This window comes from Anoplopoma fimbria, chromosome 21, assembly GCF_027596085.1.
Source record: "Anoplopoma fimbria isolate UVic2021 breed Golden Eagle Sablefish chromosome 21, Afim_UVic_2022, whole genome shotgun sequence".
Lineage (NCBI taxonomy): Eukaryota > Metazoa > Chordata > Actinopteri > Perciformes > Anoplopomatidae > Anoplopoma > Anoplopoma fimbria.
In genome coordinates, this window is record NC_072469.1 from 10,119,951 (window position 1) to 10,139,303 (window position 19,353).

At 42.0% G+C, this 19,353-nt stretch overlaps 1 protein-coding gene across 1 annotated transcript in view; it reads right to left on the reverse strand.

The window, feature by feature from the left end:
- cubn (cubilin (intrinsic factor-cobalamin receptor)) overlaps nucleotides 1-19,353 on the reverse strand; it is an 89,984-nt gene that overhangs the window by 13,350 nt on the left and 57,281 nt on the right. Inside the window, exons 44-58 of the mRNA XM_054622653.1 lie at nucleotides 19,045-19,219; nucleotides 18,480-18,658; nucleotides 17,882-18,091; nucleotides 17,354-17,494; nucleotides 14,999-15,183; nucleotides 14,042-14,213; nucleotides 12,973-13,176; nucleotides 9,735-9,884; nucleotides 9,506-9,627; nucleotides 7,865-8,090; nucleotides 5,461-5,648; nucleotides 1,845-2,001; nucleotides 1,345-1,494; nucleotides 1,013-1,198; nucleotides 525-654 (exon numbers count right to left, since the gene is read on the reverse strand). Coding sequence (XP_054478628.1) covers nucleotides 525-654; nucleotides 1,013-1,198; nucleotides 1,345-1,494; nucleotides 1,845-2,001; nucleotides 5,461-5,648; nucleotides 7,865-8,090; nucleotides 9,506-9,627; nucleotides 9,735-9,884; nucleotides 12,973-13,176; nucleotides 14,042-14,213; nucleotides 14,999-15,183; nucleotides 17,354-17,494; nucleotides 17,882-18,091; nucleotides 18,480-18,658; nucleotides 19,045-19,219 — 2,575 coding nt within the window. The remainder of the gene's footprint in view (nucleotides 1-524; nucleotides 655-1,012; nucleotides 1,199-1,344; nucleotides 1,495-1,844; nucleotides 2,002-5,460; nucleotides 5,649-7,864; nucleotides 8,091-9,505; nucleotides 9,628-9,734; nucleotides 9,885-12,972; nucleotides 13,177-14,041; nucleotides 14,214-14,998; nucleotides 15,184-17,353; nucleotides 17,495-17,881; nucleotides 18,092-18,479; nucleotides 18,659-19,044; nucleotides 19,220-19,353) is intronic.

A 19,353-nucleotide genomic window follows, 5' to 3' on the forward strand; every position in this document is an offset into this window, starting at 1 on the left:
ATACAGCGACCAGATGCACGGTGGCCACAGGTAACCTTGATACAGCCTCAGTCCACTGGGGACCAACGGTAAGGCTTTGGTTTTGCCAGAAAGGTTCCATTGAAACATTTAAACAAAACGTTTAACATGATTTTCCTTGTTGCCTCAGATTTGTTTTCCTCAAGTGACAAAAAAGTTGCATTCAATAGATGTAGTTATGTTTTCATGACAAGAATGACTAGAATATTAATAATAATCTGCAAAATATATGAGTAATAATTTCACATAACAGTGTGTTCCTTTAGTCCTCTGTCTTCCAACCAGCTTTCTCCTGTACTCTCTTTACATTGCTCATGGATTTATTAGTACCAATGTAGTAACTAGTTTATGTTTACTGCAATAAAATGGACTGCTTTCAATTTTAGAAAAAAAAGTAACTGAAAATAATTATTGTGTGACAAAAATGAAGCACTCCCCCTTGTCCCCCTAATTGAAGAGTAATTTCTCAAATACACTTTCACTCTCCCATTATAGTGCAGTCTTACTTGAAATCCACCACTCTGTCAGCTCGGACCATGATGTGGTAGGTACAGTTGATGTTGTGGTGATAGTTGGCCATGGAGAGTGCTGGACTGCTCACTGTACCCATAGTGCTGTTGAAGAAACCACCACATGCTGTAGAGACAAACATACACACACACACACACACACACACACACACACACACACACACACACACACACACACACACACACACACACACACACACACACACACACACAAACCTAAATCATGACTTGCCTTGGACATGGACAATACGGCAAGGTAGTGAGCCTCCTGTGCCATGTACTGAAGTGGGGTCACACTTGGGGCTAACTGCAGTTGTGAATGTCCATGAATCAGTCTGTCAACTTAAACAAGATAATTTGAAAGAGGACTTTGTAAGAAGTCCTTACACTCTCACCTTGATTTTGTCAGATGGCTCAATCTGCTCATTAGAATAAAACTATTATTTATCCTCTTCATTACTTACGAATTGCTCTGTATTCTGCCATGAAGCCACTGTCAGTGATCATAGAGTCAGAGTAGAAGTGGAGTAACATGGGGCCAAAGCTGGAGAACGGCCCCGGGATGCTGCTACCACACAGCGTGGCAATAGCAGGGCCAGTACTAGCCAGACTGTAGATCTTCAGCCCATCATACAGACAGGTGGAGTGTGCTAGATACAGACATGCCAGACCACGCAATAGTCAAATAGCTGGTTGGTTATCAAACATCACAGAGAACAAAATATACATTTTCAAAATTTCTTAAAGCGACATATGCAGGTGATTCTTGTCTGTATGTTGCTTATGCTACACTTGCCTTCTATTTGGAAGACCTGGAAAGTGAGGATGACCACAGTCTGGTCTCCAGCATCTATGGTGTAGTTGCAGTTGGAGTGGTTTGGGTAGTCGGCCGGATAATTTGGAGAAACCACACGACCGTTGGGAGCTGTGAAGTTTGCTCCGCACCCTGATAAACAGAGGACATCAGACCTCATACCTCACTCCAACACTGAAGCGCACGCCATCTAGTTAAAACTTTTTTATTTGAGCTGGGATTGAAAATGATTTCTTGCTGTACCGAAAATGCAAAACAATGGGTGAAACTGTATTTTGTGACAAAAGGACCTTTACTAGGTAACATATCTTCTGCTCTCTCATGTGACACAAGAATAATTTTCCAACAAACACAGGTATCCAACATTCTAGGCTACTGTGTTTCAGATTCAAACACTGTCAAAGTTAGTTGTTGTCAGTCAGTCAGTCAGTCAGTATGGCGGTATTAACACTGTGAAGCTGTCTTGGCAGCCTGGTTCTTACTTGTGCTAAAGGAGGCTGAGAAACCTCTGCCAGGGACTTCAGTGCCCTGGAATCTGCTTGTGATGACGTTATATGGAGCAATGATGGGGCCCGGGGCCACCGAGCCACAGCCTGTTGACAGTAGAGCCTCAGTATTTTGGGTCTTTCCTGACCACACCTGCAGGGAAATGTATTCTGATTCAGAAAGTGTTTTCAATTGGAACTTTGTTTTAAAGATACATATTGAATGATTTATTAAGTAACTTTTCACATTGCAATTTCAAACTACAATGAGAGTCAACTGTCTGATTATTAAAGACCAATATCAAACATAATATACAGTACCAGTCAAAAGTTTGGACACATCTTCTCATTCAACTACTTTGAAGAATCTAAAATATAAAACATATTCTGGTTTGTTGAGCAATTGTTTACCACATAATTCCATATGTGTTCCTTCATAGTTTGGATGTCTTCATTATTAATCTACAATGTAGAAAAAACCATTCAAAACCATTGAATGAGAAGGTGTGTCCAAACGTTTGACTGGTACTGTACACTTCATGTAAAATGCTTGAGGAAACGAGTTGGACTGTGATGCCATTTAAACCATATGATTAAAAAAATTAAGGACTTACTTAATATCAACTAACTAACCAACCGACAATTAACAACTTTAAATTCAAATTTTCCTGCATATAAAGGTTCTTTTGTAGAAATCTATTTAGGTTTGGCAATGAAGGAGGTAGACACACTGTCACGGTCACGTAATTTTTTCCCACTGACTAGTTGCACAATATCAACAGGGTGGGCCTTATTTAATATCATCTTGTCAGAGGCAGGTCATAATAAGATGTGTATGTAGTTGTCATGACGTCAACCATTGACTTGTGGACTACTGTTTTGAAGCCTTAGGGTCGGCATTTTGGTGGTTACCTTCTTAGTTGTTGGGCGTCACCATCTGTTTTTTTTGTTACTTTCACGTTGAAATCAAACTACAGACAAGTTAAAGTTGTAAGACAAAAATACGGAAAACTCACAGATCAGACAATGTTGTGGGTCATTTTCTCACAACAAAAAGGCTTTAAAGTATTTGGTTTAACTTCCTTGACCCTTACCAGCTAAACTTTTTAAAGATCTCTTGCCATTTCAGAGACTTACAATGTTGAACATTGTCAAGTTGCCTTTTATGTTTTGCATTGTCCCTACTAGCTTTAGGACTGCTCTGGTTAAACGTCTTCTTATAGAAACACACATTGCCCTTGGGTCTTTTCAACCAGCCTCCGACTGGATCTTATTGGAGCTCTTGATACAATCCATCATGTAACTCCTAGACCAATTGGAAACAAATTTTGCATATCTGGCTTGGCTCTTTTAAGTATCAAACATTAACAATGTGAAGGAACATAATGTTTTTCGTTGAATAATGCTAGAACACTATTTTTATTAAATGTGAAAAAGTGAGTACCTCTTGGCTCTGTTCTTCGTTCGCTGCTGTTTTTTCTTTATATTTCACCACTTTGCCAAATTATTTGCAGTCATGAAATTCATTATGCTGATGATACTAAGCTGTATGTGCCTATAAAGGTGAATGATCGATCTTGAAGTAATAAATGTTTGCTGTGAAAAGCCAGATGTCAAGTAATTTGTTGCTCCAAATTTCAAAATTTGCATGCTAGTACTAAAAGTCAGCTAAAATTATATTTTAGTTTGAGCTTCCCTTCTGTGGCTTCCATCCATGTCAGATCAGACTAAATATTGCAAAACCAACTATAGCAGCATGATTGGTGGACATTCACTGTTTGGAAGATATTTGGGCTAAAACATCAGCTAAGATGTTCGGTTCAGTTAAAAAAAAAACATTCTCCTTGATATATTTCTGGTGTGAAAGCTTTCAATTGAAACATGATGAGACCACATGAAAAGGGTTCTGTCTGCTTTCAAACAGACTCAAACGCAGTTCGTTCGTGGACTGAAAGCGGTAGTAGCTATGTTATTCTAGCATGTACTGAAGTTTAATTACTACCTTTTTAGTGGTTTAACAGAATAGTTCATTGCTTTTTTAGCCCGGTGCAGTAATAAAGCAGTGACAATGACGTTTTTGAGATGGCATTCTGGTGACTGAATGTGGACATAACTTTAGTAGTTATAAAGATAACATACCATTTAAATTAAACTGATTTTAAGGTGTTTAGTTCAAAGGACTATCACTAACCCTGCAGAAGAGCAGTCACTTTGTTACTTTAGTCCAATCCGATTAGTGCTCATTTGTAAACGGCCTCTCTCTGCTACCCCGGGTGGATCCTGCCTACATTAGATAGCTCTTCACTGGTTGTATTTAAGATGTTTCGGATGAGTTTTGATCATTGTTGATGACTACTAACTGCAGTAGTCATGAATCTGTCAATATACATAACATCCATTCGAACAATACTAATAATCTTCAGTTTCTTCAGGAGCGCTTTCTGACAGAGAACTTAAATTTAAACATTAGACACATTAAAGTGCAGCATGACTTGCTGTCAGTTACCAGATTTTAATTTCCCCATGTGGGTTAGTGTAGTGATGATGCAGGATGACAGTCCTCAAAAATGTCCAATACATTTTTTACCTGTTAAGGTTACTCATTCATGCTGGTTTTAACCAAAACCCAGTGAGTCTGACTCATCTCTTGCATTGTGAATTCCATCGAGCTGGGGTAATGGGAGCCAGACCCAACGTCCTCTTTCAAATGCCAAAAATTTGGACATTTTGATAAATTAAATAGTCAATTGTAACAGCATATTGCAGCCCAATCAATTAATTCAGCCAAAAGCATTGTATTTAATTATGTTTTGTCCATAAAGGAGAACCCTGGCTTACTTGTCAATTATACCGTAGTTTTCACACGGTATTACTGCTAGCAAGGGTTCTGAAGTGTCAGACAAGGTGTCTCAGACCCCCGAAACCCTGTGTTTCATTTTCTTCATCTATTCTCATTTTCATAGGCTATGTGAATTGTTAAAAACAGAAAGTGTAGGGTGACGTGTGTGCACATGAAGCCCACGGGAGCCAGCTGTTTCCGCCCCTTTGGTTGATTGGATTAAATAAAAGAAAAGTTTGAAATGATGATAAGTTATGATAACTTTGCACTGTATTCACCAAAGTAATAACTGCTTTACTGAGAACTCAGAACACATTAATATCATTTAAAAAAAGGTCCAACTGGGCAAGCTAGCACATTATTATCTTTCAGGCGCAAAATTCCAAATTCAGAGCATATCTATGACAGATAGCCTTCACACGGATCTCAACATAGTGACGGTTGAGCTGGTGGATAGAACGGTACTAACAACGCTGACAGTGCAAAAGTGGAAACAGTGCTGAAAGACCAGTGTTAACCTGAGGGGGAATGGAGAACCGGAGGATGGGTCCTACGCTTCCACAGCTACAGAAGGGAGAGAGACTTCATTCTTTGCTCAGGTAGACATTACTCACTTACATATATCTTCACATAGATAATAGTTGTTTGCTGCTATATTAATGCAACAGCAACGTTATTTTGTCTATTAAGTAGATGATGTGCCCATTGTTGAGAAACAACCCCTCAACTAACACATCCTTTGAACACATTTCTGCTGTAGTTTACTGCTGCTACCTTGACGTAGCTGCTCTGGCAGGTGCCAGTGCTGTCTGGAATCTGGAAATCATTGTTGAATCTCATCTCCAGGTGGTTCCCCTCATGAGCAATGATCTGCCAGGAACACTCCACATTGGCTGGGAAATTCTGGGGATAGTTTGGAGACTTGATTGTTCCTGTGTCAGCATGGATCACCCCTCCACAGCCTGGCCAAAATAAAAAAATGTGAGTGCAGGATATACGTATAAATATTTTTCAAAATATTGAGAACACTGATAAGAGTGAATGAGTTTCCTTTCACGTGGTTGATGGTCTCATTCTTAGGGTTTGAAAATACCTTTGCCGAAAGAAGAGTGTGGATTACTTTCAGTACAGAGTTTGTGTAGGACTATTTCTATTCTAGAACTGAATTGAATTTAGCAAAACAACCTAATATAATCATCAACATGGGATTTAATTACTTTGTCTTGAAATTGAGCTGATATACGGAAAGAGCAAAATGCAGCAAAATTGTCTATTGTTATAGATGTAGGGTCTTTCTCACACACACAAACACACACACTTGTATTATCCTTTGGGCTCTTCACAGACTTCTCTTCTCACCAATGTCACTGATGCTCAGTAGATGGGTACCAAATTATGTTCTGGGAAGTTAAAATAATCCACTGTAAAGCCCTCCTGTCCCCGGCCATGCACATCCCATGCCAGTTTGTAATGTTTGCAGTTAGGATGCTTTCTCTTGCTCCTCTGTACTTAAGAAACACAGCCTTTTAAAAGCTTTCTTCACCAGGATGGAGATGAGTGATATCTATGTCCGGTTGTTTGTTATGCTGGAACTTTAAGCTGTTAACTTGCTCCACCTCAGCTCCATTGATGTAGACAGGGGTGTGTGTCTTCACCTCCTTTTTTCTAAAATTATCAATCAGCTCCTTGGTTATACCGACATTGAGTAGTAGGTTCTGAGCTCCACTCTGAAGGTTGGTGATTACCTCTCTATATGAAGTCTCATTGTTGTTTGTAATTCGGCCGATGACGTTAGTGTCATCTGTGAACTTCAGAACAGAGTTCTCTTCATGTTTGGGGTCGATGTCGTAGGTATACAGCATGAACAGGAGGTAGCTGAGCACACAGCCCTGGGGGGCTCTGGTGTTCAACACTAGAGTGGAGGAGGTTCTGGGGTCTTTTTGTGAGGAAGTCTAATACCAAGTTGCAGAGTGAGGTACTCAAGCCCAGAGTGCTAGGTTTACCAATCAGTTTGGGGTGATTGTGTTGAATGCTGAGCTGAAATCAACAAACAACATTCTGATGTAGGTGTTGTTATTTTCCAGATGAGGGGGGGCTGAGGAGCCTGATAACTGAAGGCTCTGGCTCCCATTCTACTTTTATATACTCTAGGAACCACAAGTAACCCTGCATTGAGGGAGCGCAGCTCTGTAGTTGGGTAATATGGAACTATAAGTTCCTTTATATAAGACGGTGCCTGGCCAGTTTGAGCTTTGTAGGTAAGGAGAAGAGTAATATGATCTATTTTCCTAGTTTTTGTTAGAACACGTGCTGCAGCATTCTGGATCAACTGGAGAGATTTAAGAGAGTTATTAGAGCAGCCTGATGATAACGAATTGCAGTAATCTAGTCTCGAGGTAACAAATGCATGAACTAGTTTTTCTGCATCGCTTTGAGACAGGATTTGCCAGATTTTCGAAATGTTACGTAAATGAAAAAAGGCTGTCCTTGAAATGTGTTTTATATAAGAGTTAAAAGACAGATCCTGATCAAAGATAACTCCAAGGTTCTTAACGGTAGTGCTGGATGCCAGGGCAATGCCATCTAGAGAAACTATATTGTAGATAATTGATTTCGAAGGTGATCTGGGCCTAGTAGACTAACTTCAGTTTAAGATGCCTGAAGTTTAGAGAACTGGTTGGTTTCATCTGGCTTAATCGATTTTGTGGGCGCTGATCGTCTCAAGATCCGCTGCTCTTAATCCAATCCTCATAGTTCCTTTTCTGATGTGGATGAGTGTATGTTTGTCATAAATGCAGGGAAATCTATGGGATGGTTACCCATCTGCAATGTCGGTCGATGAAGAGTACAGGGTGCGGTTTCACATATACACACACACAAACACAAGCACTTAACAGATTTTTGGTCGCAAATTGAGAGAATGGTGAGAATCTACCAAGTTAGCAGCTGCCACATGAAAAAGAGGAAGAAGTACTTTATTATCTCTCTTGGGGAAATTCATTATTTTATAATTGAAAACTAAAATTTGATGAAATCTGGTATGATTACTTTGTCCTTGAGATGATAAAAACATCTGACAACAATGTTTTAAAGCAAAGATGGACTCCTCATTGTTTGTATTTCTGTCACAGCTAATCAGTTCACTACAGCAGCATGTTCATTTCGGAGTGTAACCTACCTGAGGAATCAGCAGACCAGGAGGCCATAAAGCCTCCTCCTGACACACTATGATCAGCCAGGAAGACTACAGCAAGCTTGTTTGATCCTGACTGGATGGTTCCTGGGGAGGTGGTCCCACAGTAGTGGCCGATAACAGGGGAGCCAGGGGATCCTCCATTGAAGATGGTGACAGAGTCCCAGGCACATTGAGAGTGGGGCTCCAGGTTGAAGTAGCTGAAGGTTAGCTGTGGAGTGGAAAGGAAATGTAGGTGGTTACTTATCAGCAGGTTTAATAACCTCAGTAATAGCTGCACATTAGGGGTGTAAAATACACGTATTTGAATCGAACCGTTCGGTACAAGGCTTTCGGTTCGGTGCGCATGACAAACCGAACAATACGTTAGAATAAAACTATTGCATTTGGAAAATAACCCAGCTTATATCGTGTGAAATATAATGTTCTCGGTGGAGCCACTGCGCTCAACATGGCAACCCACACGAGGTAACAGGCAACATGCCGTCGGACACTCCCACCACGGAAGAAAAACATTCTACTCCGGTGAGGCAGCTACACTAAACGAGCTCACCAGGAAAACCAGGAGCAGTACACACGCTGTAAACTGTTCCCTCAGCGTTTAGGCAGCTATTCCCCACTGATTCAAAGCGGGATAAAGCTATCACCACGGAGATTGGTACGTTTACAGCTGCTAATATGAGACGCTACTCTGAAATGGAAAACGCAGGCTTACGAACATGCCTAATGTTATGGATCCCCGTTATTTTACTCCTTCACTTGCCCGTTTCAGCCAGACTGTAATTCCTGTTATGCACAAGAAAACAAAAGCCCAAATAGAGAATAAAATGTCCGGATCACCTGCTGTTGCTCTGACAACAGACTGCTGGACGTATAGGGCTACACAGAGCTACCTGACTGTAACGGCACATTACCTCGCCGCTGAGTGGATGATGAAAAGCCATGTTGCTGCAGCCTTCTGTACACACATTAATCTATCTTTAACTTCTTCAAAGTCAAAAAGAACATACACTATAAAGTTAGTTTAATCAATACCAATAATTAAAAATCAAGTAAATTCTCTGGCATTTCTACTTCTGTATTGAAATCGTATCGAACCGTGGCACCACTGCTCCGTATTGACCCGAACCGTGAATTTTGTGAACCGTTACGGCTACTAAACATTCAAACAGTGATCTCCACCTCACCAACTCCAAAAAACAGCAGCGCGCGGATCCTTTCAAATTTTACTGGAGTATATTAATGTTGACCAGCTGAAGATACTACTGGGAAGTTGTAAATGGAAGGAAGCAGAGTGGAAGCTCCCATCAACCAAAATCAGATTGTCACTGTACAGGACAACACACAGTGTGAATCTACCGTTGCAGTACTACCTCCCAGACCCTGAGGCCATTTAAGGCTCTAAGTTTGTCTCGTTCAATAACTTGTATATGTAATTTGATATTGTTGAGCTCTTCTGCTGTTGCGTGCTTGTGGTTGGTCCCTCAGCGTAAGAGTATCTAAATAAGACTCTATGAATACAGAGGTAACAGCATCATGATGAAAGCAAACACAGACAGTTTATCACTGCCTATCCATTCAATTATTTTAATTCAGTGAATGCACCAGGCCGTGGTGCAGACTTACTGTAATAGTGTGGCCAATTGGAGCCTCTAGCAGCCAAGCACAGCGACTGGGGTTGGGGTAGATGTTGGGGTAGTTAGGACTGGATAACAGCCCTCCTTCACCTGTCTGCAAGCCTCCACACTCTGCAAAGAGATAATGATCCATAGAAGGACTTTGTTAGTAACATTATGACTTATCAATTAGACAATTGCTGTATGGCATATGTCAGTATACCCCATGTCTGTCTTACCAGAGAACAAGTACTTGGCCTTAAAGCCAAGGTCTCCCTGGGAGGAGTCAGACTTGAAATGGACCCAGAGCTCAGGAGTAAAGACCACAATGGGAATGTTGGGGGTGGTCTGTCCACAAAACTTGGCCAGTAGCTCCCCATCTGAGTCACCTGAGGGAAAGGGTGGAAAGTTTAACAAAAGGAAATCAATCCATTTTCTTCCTAGACCTGCTTTCCTTTGCAGACTTGTGATGGGCTGGAGCCTGTCCCAGCACAACAACACCAATATGTGCAGAGATAATCATAACCATAATATTAATAATCATACCTGATGGGCCAAATGAACAGACACTGATGAATCCAGAGCGAACCCACAAAGACACAGGGAGAGCATTATGTATACGGTCGATTAAAAAGCCAGCCCCTTTGTTCTGTGAGAAGACTGAGCTATCCAATGAGCCACTGTGCTGCCCACAATACATGAAAATTGTCTTTATTTAGTATTATGAAAATGACCATATTCATTTTTTGTCTAAACCTTTGATTAGCTTATGTCCTTAATCATTTACAAAACGTAGTTTAAGGATTTTAATCATAGAGGATAGCTAAAAGTTGGGGGTAATTTACTGTTACTCTTACTAAAACCCTACAAGTATGACCAAAAATGGGTCTCTCTCTTGAGAACTTTGGGCAAATTAGAATGGATTTCCTAATCTGTGATTATTGATACATAGGGGCCCTGATCTCCAACATATTATGTTATACCATGTTTCTAACTCATGAATTTTAAGTCTGGGGAATGTTCCATCAGTAGCAACAAGGCTGGTGCCTGCTCCTGGTTCACTCATTTGGCTCATGTATGAATCACCACCTTAACGTGGTGGAGGGGTTTGTGTGCCCCAGTGAGAGCTGTGTTGTCGGGGGCAATAGCTCCTGGTAGGGTCTCCCAAGGCAAAGTGGTCTCAGGGGGAAGGGTCAGACTAAGAGCAATTCCCAGACCCCTAATGAATCGGCCAATAAGGAGTTGTGGCACTTCGCATGGAAAAGGGAAACCGGGGCACCCTTCTGGAGCCAGACCTGGGAGGGGACCTCGCCGGTGAGTGTCTGGTGGCCGGGCCTTGGCGCATGGGTCCCGGCCGGGCACAGCTCGAAAAATCGACATTGAGCCACTGCCCTGTGGGACCACCACCCACAGGGATAGGCATTTGGGTCGGGTGCAATGTGAGCCGAGTGGCAGGCAGGGGCGGGGACCTGGGTGTGCTGACCCCTGGCATCACAGACTAGCTCCTAGCTTTCTCGTCTTCTCACCTCTCTGGCGTGGAAGGAACCGGAGTTGGTGCGGGAGTTGGAGCGGTACCAACTAGATATAGTTGGGCTCACCTCCATGCATAGCACTGGTTCTGGAACCAAACTCCTGGAGAGGGGCTGGACTCTATCCTTTTCTGGAGTTACCCAGGGTGAGAGGCGCCGGGCGGTCGTTGGGATACTCACGACCCCCCGGCTGAGTGCCGCTGTTTTGGAATTTTCCCCGGAGGACGAGAGGGTCGCCTCCCTGCGACTGCGAGTCGCGGATGGGGAAGTCTCTGACTGTTGTTTGTGCCTATACACCGAACAGCAGTTCGGAGTATGCAGCCTTCTTGGAGTCCTTGGGTGGCGTTCTAGAAAGGGCGTCAACAGGGGACTCCATAGTTCTTCTGGGAGACTTCAACGCTCATGTGGGTAACGATGGAGAACCCTGGAGGGGTGTGATTGGGAGGAACGGCCTGCATGATCTGAACCCAAGTGGTGCTTTGTTGTTGGACTTCTGTGCTAGTCATGGATTGTCCACGTTTGAGCATAGGGCGGTTCATAAGTGTACTTGGTACCAGAACACCCTAGGCCAAAGATCTATGATCGACTTTGTAGTTGTGTCATCAGACCTGCAGCCGTATGTCTTGGACACTCGGGTGAAGAGAAGAGCAGAGCTGTCAACTGATCACCACCTGGTGGTGAGTTGGATCAGGTGGCGGGGGAGGCTGCCTGACAGACCTGGTAAACCCAAGCGTGTGGTGAGGGTGAACTGGGAACGTCTGGCTGAGGACCCTGTCCACGAGGTCTTCAACTCCAGGTACCGGTTGGCCAGAAGGGCTGCAGCTGCGGCAGTTGCCGAGGAAAAAAGTTTGGGGAGGCCATGGAGAAGGACTTTCAACTGGCCTCAAGGAAGTTCTGGCAAACCGTGAGATGACTCAGAAAGGGGAAGCAAGCAGCCAAAATGAGCTTCCTTCGTAGTGTGGCTGGGCTCAGCCTTAGAGATAGGGTGAGGAGCTCAGACATCTGGAGGGAGCTCGGAGTAGAGCCGGTGCTCCTTCGCGTCGAAAAGGGCCAGCTGAGGTGGTTCGGGCATCTGATCCAGATGCCCCCTGGATGCCTCCCTTTAGAGGTTTTCCGGGCACGTCCAACTGGTAAGAGGCCCATGGATAGACCCAGAACACGCTGGAGGGATTACATATCTCATCTGGCCTGGGAAAGCGTCAGGGTTCCCCAGGAGGAGCTGGAAAGTGTTGCTGTGGAGAAGGATGTCTGGAGGACCCTCCGCGACCCGGCACCGGATTAGTGGAAGACAATGAATGGATGGATGACTGCTTATTTAGCAGATATTCATGTATTATTATTGTTATTATTATTATTATTATTATATATCGGAGGTGGATGGGGTCTAACAAAACATTGGTGTGGAGAGTTGAACAACGGTAGGTAGCAAAAATGTTTTGCCCAAATGATTGCCTTTGAACAAATGGAAATTTAGCAGGACTGGTGAACAAGAATAGATTGTCACCAATAATTCCAAAGCAAAATGTAAATTGTAACAGCAGTCTCCCTTACCATTTCTATGAGACTAAGGGTATGCACTTACATAATTTATATATGTGATGATACCAAACCCCATACCACTACTAAGTGCTAGCATGGAAAAGGAGAGTGAAGGATAAAAAAACAACTCAATATTTTAAAGCTTAAAAATAAGTAGGATTCAGGAAAAAATCGGAGTTGAAGTCTCTCAGCCTGTCACTTGTAACCTATGTTAAGGGGTCAGACTTTAGTGATCGAAGAGAGTGGAGAGTGATGAACTTAACCGTCAACCCAAATACCTTATCTGAACTAGGGCTAACATTACAGACACTTTTTCTAGTCCATGATTCTGAAACCCCAAATCTGAAATGTTTGTGTAGTAACTTCTCTCAGTGCATCCTAGAGACAACGCTTTCTGTGTGGCACTTACCTAAGCGGAGCTGGAGGTAGTCTGACTCGCAGGTCTGGTGGTTCTCCAGGTGCAGGTCTTCTATCAGCACCACAATAGAGGAGTTGATGTGCTCTGGGTTCTGGATAAGCCACTCACAGTTTAGGTTGTTGCTGTAGTTGGACAGCAGGTATCCAGGGGACGTGAAGTTCCCGCCTGCTGGATTGTTCAGGATTCCACCACACTCTAACAAAAAGCCACAAGAAATGGTAGGAGTACAGTGAGGGGCACAGACATACTCACAAGATATATACACAAACACCCTGTTTAGGACAATGAGAGTAGTGTAAAATATTAGAAACACCTCTCTGTATTACACAATACAATTCAACAGCAGCATAAACAACATCCTCCATAATGACCTCAGAGATGAACCAACACCTATCTAGGGAACTTTCAACTAAAACTAACCATTAATATATTTACAAAGGATGTATTGTAGGGCTGTTGTATAAGACTGATTTAGGTACTTCTTATAATTTTGCAACTGACTATCAACTATTTGGGAGGTCTAAAAACTAATAATTAAATAAGGGCATCAAGTTGTTGAACAGACCAAAATCAAAAGTATTTACCTTTAAAGACTAAAGCAGAGGCACCACCCCTTCAAGGTACACTGGGTTGTTTTAACAAATTGTGAGGACAGACAGTGAGGAGGCTTTAATAAATTAAACATTAACCCTGCATCCTGCAAGTAGGGATTTCATTGAGGTGATGGATTGAAGAAAATTGGAAACATTAATATATATTGAACCTGGGGGATACCTTTCCGTCATGCTGTGGACCCTAATTGCACACCATCTAAACTGTATACAGTATTTGCTGTGTATTAGCTGTATATATTACTTTAAGGGAAATAAACAAAAGTTTACTTTAACGAGTGTTATATACACAGAGCACCACTCCTTTACACAATACAACATAAAACTTTCTCATCAGAATGGTATATGGCATGTCACAGGCACATAACACCATTTATTTCAAATATTTGCCACTAACCCTGACCATTTACTATAGACAATATTAGGAGGCTAAAATAGGAGTATCTAACCTGCAGGCTCCTCAGAGGAGTAAGTAGCCATGAAGCCCCCATTGGACACGGAAGCATCAGTTTGGAACACAACGGTCATGGTGTTGCCGGAGGAGCGCACCTGTGTGCCTGCTGGTACGCTACCACAGAATCTCTGCAGGCGAGGGGCATCGGCAACCAACCCGTTGAGTATCTAGAAAACACAGTAGTTCTCAAAAAGACATGGGGGTTCTGGGTCTGTAGCAAGGCCACAACATTCCTTTGTAGTTAATTAAGGTGTATTTGTCCTGAGTGTCGGCTTAAAGCAAGAGGTTTGTACAGAACCTTAAAACTTGGTGGGTAACTTTTGAGAAACCTGCAGAGAACACTAGATTTTTAAAGTGATTCAACATAAAAACCCAGCCCAGTCTTGAAATCTTTTTCCAGTGAAAAAGTTTAAGTTTCTTTTTGTCAATTTCTTTGTGCTGCTGTTTTCTCTGCCAGCACTCAAACACATTTGAGGTAAATTAAATTAGTTTGTGGTGAAACTAGCATGAAAACATTTAACAAAAGACCAACTACCTTGTGGTTAAATATGAGAATGTAATTGAGAGAGCTGTCATGGTCTTGGGATTTATTTTAGTTTATTTCTTGTATTATTTTGAAGTTCTCTGCCTCTTGTGTCCTGTGTTTGGTTTAAGTTCCTGTCCTTGTCTTTTTCCTGCCTGTTTTACATCACACCTGTGTGTCATGAGTTGATTAGCCTGTTGTGTATTAGGTCAGTGTGTTTTCCTGTCTCATTGTCAGGTCCTCTGCCTTTGTTTGCTGATGTTCCTGCATTTGTCCCTCATGTTCCTTGATGGATATCCTGTCCCTGGATTGTCCTCAATTTGATTCTCTTTCACTTGTACTCTTATTTGCTGCTGCCTGCTTCTTTCCTTTGTGTCTTGTCTGTTTTCCCTTTTGTACCTGCTTTTGTTATTCAAACAAAGGACTTACATCAACGTAGTCAAATGCACACGAAGTACCAGAATCGTCCAGCCGCAGGTCATTGATGGTGAGTGTGACCCGACGGCCTAGTGACACCACCAGTTCCCAGCGACACACCCGGCTGTGTGGGTACAGGTTGGGGTAATTGGGTGAGGAGATAGTTCCTGAGGGGGCGTTCAGTTCTCCTCCACAGACTGCCATTGGAGGAGAGGAAAAGTAAAACTCAGATACTTTTTACATTAAAAATAACATTTTATTGCTCCGTGAGCAAATATGGCTTGGATTCATATAGAACCTTTCTCGTCTTCTTACCTCTTGTACCCTACATGTCATCATTCACCCATTCTCACACACTCACACACCGATGGCACAGCTTTTGGGAGCAATTTGGGGTTCAGTATCTTGTCCAAGGACACTTCAACATGTGGACTTGAGGATACAGGGATAAAATTCCTATAAGAAGATAACACGCTTTACCTCTAATCAGCCGCCCTGAGTGACTAGACACTAATGTATAATTAGTGTTTCACATAGATTCTATACTTTGATGAAGAAGTTGGATTACCAGGGTTAATAAGCATTGGTTAGCCACTGTGCAGGTGAGGATGTTTGAGAGTCTCCTTTGCATAGGAAGGGCTCATCGGTAGCTTTCCCTTCTAGCTGTGGTCTGTTCAAATAGCATACCTATTGCGATGCGCTCTGTGCATATTTACACCTGCATTAACATGATTGTGATGCATTTTCATACTTGGTTAAATGGTTTCTTAGCTTGTGCAAGTGGTATCTGTAAGAGAAAAAAAAAAAAAAGGGAACTCCATGGAAAATTGTTTGATGGTATATTTGCAATTACATTTTTTCGTCCAAAGAACAATGTGTATTTTCAGTGTTCCTCAAAGTCAACAATCCTTCCATAGGAGGACAGCTCCTTCCAAGTCAGGTCATGCAGTGGCAAGGCAAGACTCCTTCCTAGCATTCAGAGAGAACATTGGAACTATAACGCCTTCATTCATTGAGTTAGAGGTTAAAATATGCTGGCTGTGTCTCTCTGCCGTCTTTGTGCTCATGCTAACGTTGCTGGGTTAGCTTACTAAACTAGTCTGTCACTGAGCAGAGAACTTTACAATCGAATCTTGTAGTTTATCACCTCAAATTTTTAAGAAAAAGATTTTGGCAAACTGCTAGGGGGAACTGAAAAATTTCCTGTTTCCAAATTGGGGGACAGGAAATACATTGTGTGCAGAGGATTTAGGGTGTTTTAGGAACAAGGAGGATACACACATGCATCATTGAAAATACTTTTTATGAAGACTGCTAACTTATGCTTCCTCGCGTCCTCTCTCCTCACTTGACCAGGAAATCGTTCCCTGTCCACCATTATGGAGGATCATCCAATCCCTAAAATGCAGAGTGTCACTCTTGTGTCACTCTTTAATTGTACTGTTCTTTTCACGTCTTTGCCTTGCCTCCTCTGCTAGTACCTCTCGTGAGCGGTACTAAGACGCAAAGGGGGTGGGAAAAGGAATCAAGGATACACGTTAGCATATTCAATATTTAAGTAAAACTGTTGGATGTAAAATAACAAAGTGCAACAAGGTTGAAACTATATTGATTATATTTTATCAGCATTTTCAGTTGGTTAATTTTACACAGTGCTTGAAATTTGAACAGTCCTTAAGCAGGGTTCGATAACGTAGAATCCTTGAAATTCAGCCGTTAAAGGATCCTTCCGTGTCTTTGAGAAACACCCACAGATGGAGGCCAGTTAAGTAGCAAGTTATGAGAACCTTCATGGAGGACTCACATGTTTTATGACACAAGATAAGTGCTTGATGCGTTAATAACTGTAAGAGTTGTAGTTTTTCAATGCTAGCGAACCATGAGGCCTTCAAATTATTATATCAGCTATGTCCCAATGCAGCGGCTACAGCCTTCGGAGGACCCAGCCTTATCAGCCGTCTCATTTCGGGGACCGCTTGGTCGAGCGGTCCCCGAAATGATGGTCTGGTCGACAGAGGATTTCCTGTTTGCGTCACCAGCTTTTCGAGCCCCCACCCTTTTTCTGCTCCTGTCTCTTCATAAAAGAGTATAAAAGAGATAAAGCTAAGTTAAAAGATTAAAATGGACGAGCTGCTATAAATAGCGCAGGGTTAGTTAATAGCGTCACATAAGTGTGATCTGATCAGGTCCCTTGTTTTTAGTTTTAACACTTGTATCTGTAGATATTCACGTGAGTTAAAACCCAATAATTACATTTAAATGTGAATGGAACAGCAGTTAGCTGAAAGTGGGCAGCATGTTCAGATATCATGTAGTGCATGTGCAACAAAGAGTCCTTTTCTAATAATCTTTTGAAAATTATCATACCTTCAACGCTGGCTTCAAACGTCAGACTGAAGCCAGCTGCATTTCCACTGGTGTCGCTAACAAACCGGACATAGGCAAAACTGTCAGATGTGTCCATGGAACCCGGAGGGGCACTGCTGCAGTGTCGGCCTAGGAGGCGCCCTACACACACAGTACAACACAAGGAGTGTATATGATAGAGGGTCAATGACTAGGACTATTTGTCAGTTCATTTTGCTTTTGCCTCTGTAGTCCTTTCTTTCCTTGATTTTTTTTATTTTTCATGTCATTCTAGTTAAAATTGCAAAATGGAAACCGTGCTACCGGCTGAATGGAAAGTCAACTTCAATAACTCCCTTCATTTGGAGATTTTAAGAACATGTTTATTTGGCCAAAACAGCCAATTTCCATGCAGATGGTATGTGAGTAAAACATGTTCAACTCTTCCAGATGCATCTTTGTGAAGCAAAAGGAAATCATGTGGTTTTTTTTTTTTTTTTTTTTAATTGATGGTATACAAGAGATGAATCGATCCTCGTGTTTTCTCACCTGAGGCATTATACTCTCTGATCTCAACATAGTCAGCAGAGCATTCTGGAGTGGTCTGCAGGCTGAGGTTCCCATAGCTGAGGGTGAGGTAGTGCCCTGTTGGCCCCTCCAGGTACCACTCACAATTGGAGTTGTCAGGATAGTTGGATTCTGGGAAGCCAGGGCTGTGTACCGTTCCCCTCTGACCTATGTAGGTGCCTCCACATGTTGCTGTAAGGGATCGGAGATATAAAATATGTTAGGCACATTTTTCCTTTAAAATGTTATTATGACAACGTCATTATCACTGCATCTCAATGGCAACCAGTTTCCCTTGTTTTAAAAGAGGAAAATGAGAACAACTTAAAACTTGTTAAACCTCCCATGTAGGATTTGAAAAGTTTCCTCTCTTTCACACCACAGTATCACAAACACTTGTGCTGCAATGAGATTTTCAAGCACAACAAGAAACTCTGAAATAAACATTGAGTCGCTCAAGGTGTACGTGTTTTTGTACGTATATAGGATACAGTATGATTTGAGCTTGTTATGTCTGTGCCAACTATGTCATAATTAGAACTAGATCCATATCCGAAACCCAAGCCCTCGATTTGCCTACCTATGGAGTACTTTGCCTTGAAGCCTTTGTGCGTGACGCTGGTGTCAGTGCGAAACCTGAGCAACATGGAGGAACCTGTTGAATGTTGGGTAGATGGTCGGGTGTTTCCGCAGAGGCGGGAAATAAAGCCAGTGTTGGTAGTTGAGCCATCACGCAGCTCCAAGTAGTCATATATACAGCTGAGAAATATATGAATGAAAGGTCATGATCCCCAAAGCATTTTCAGAAGATGATGCAATAATAAAAGAAAATCTTGAGTCTTAAATTTCTCAGTAAAATATTTCCCTATTGAAAGTTCAGGTTTTGGGGTAGCGGTCCTCTAACAACCTATTTTAAGTCTCCAAACCGTCAAGACTACCAGCCACAGAGTTGTGAAGTTGTCACATGTATTTAGGTATATTTTATTTAATAAATTAATAAATCATGACATGATAGAAAAACACAGGGAATAGAAAACGCAGTTGAGCCTCCAAATAGTGTACAATCATACACACTGCACTAAACAAATGTAAAAGAAATGTAAAGATAACCAAACAACAGCCTGAAGACAAAGTAGCAGCTATACCTGGCGGTGGGCTCAATGTAGAATTCATCCTCAAAGTCGATTTGGACAGCTTCTCCATTGGGCACAGTTATGACCCAGATACAGTCAATGTTCTGGGGGTAGTTCTGAGGATAGTTAGGTGAAGTGATGTACCCTGGAGTATCATCATCATCTAGCGCAATAAAGCCTCCACATGCTGCAGAAAGAGAGAAAGAATAATACTATGTCGGACCACTTAGCAATTGACCAGCATTAATAAAGGCATGTCCATATCCTCTGGTCCCTGATAACAAATATATTTATTAAAGCTAAAACATTTTTTGTTGTATT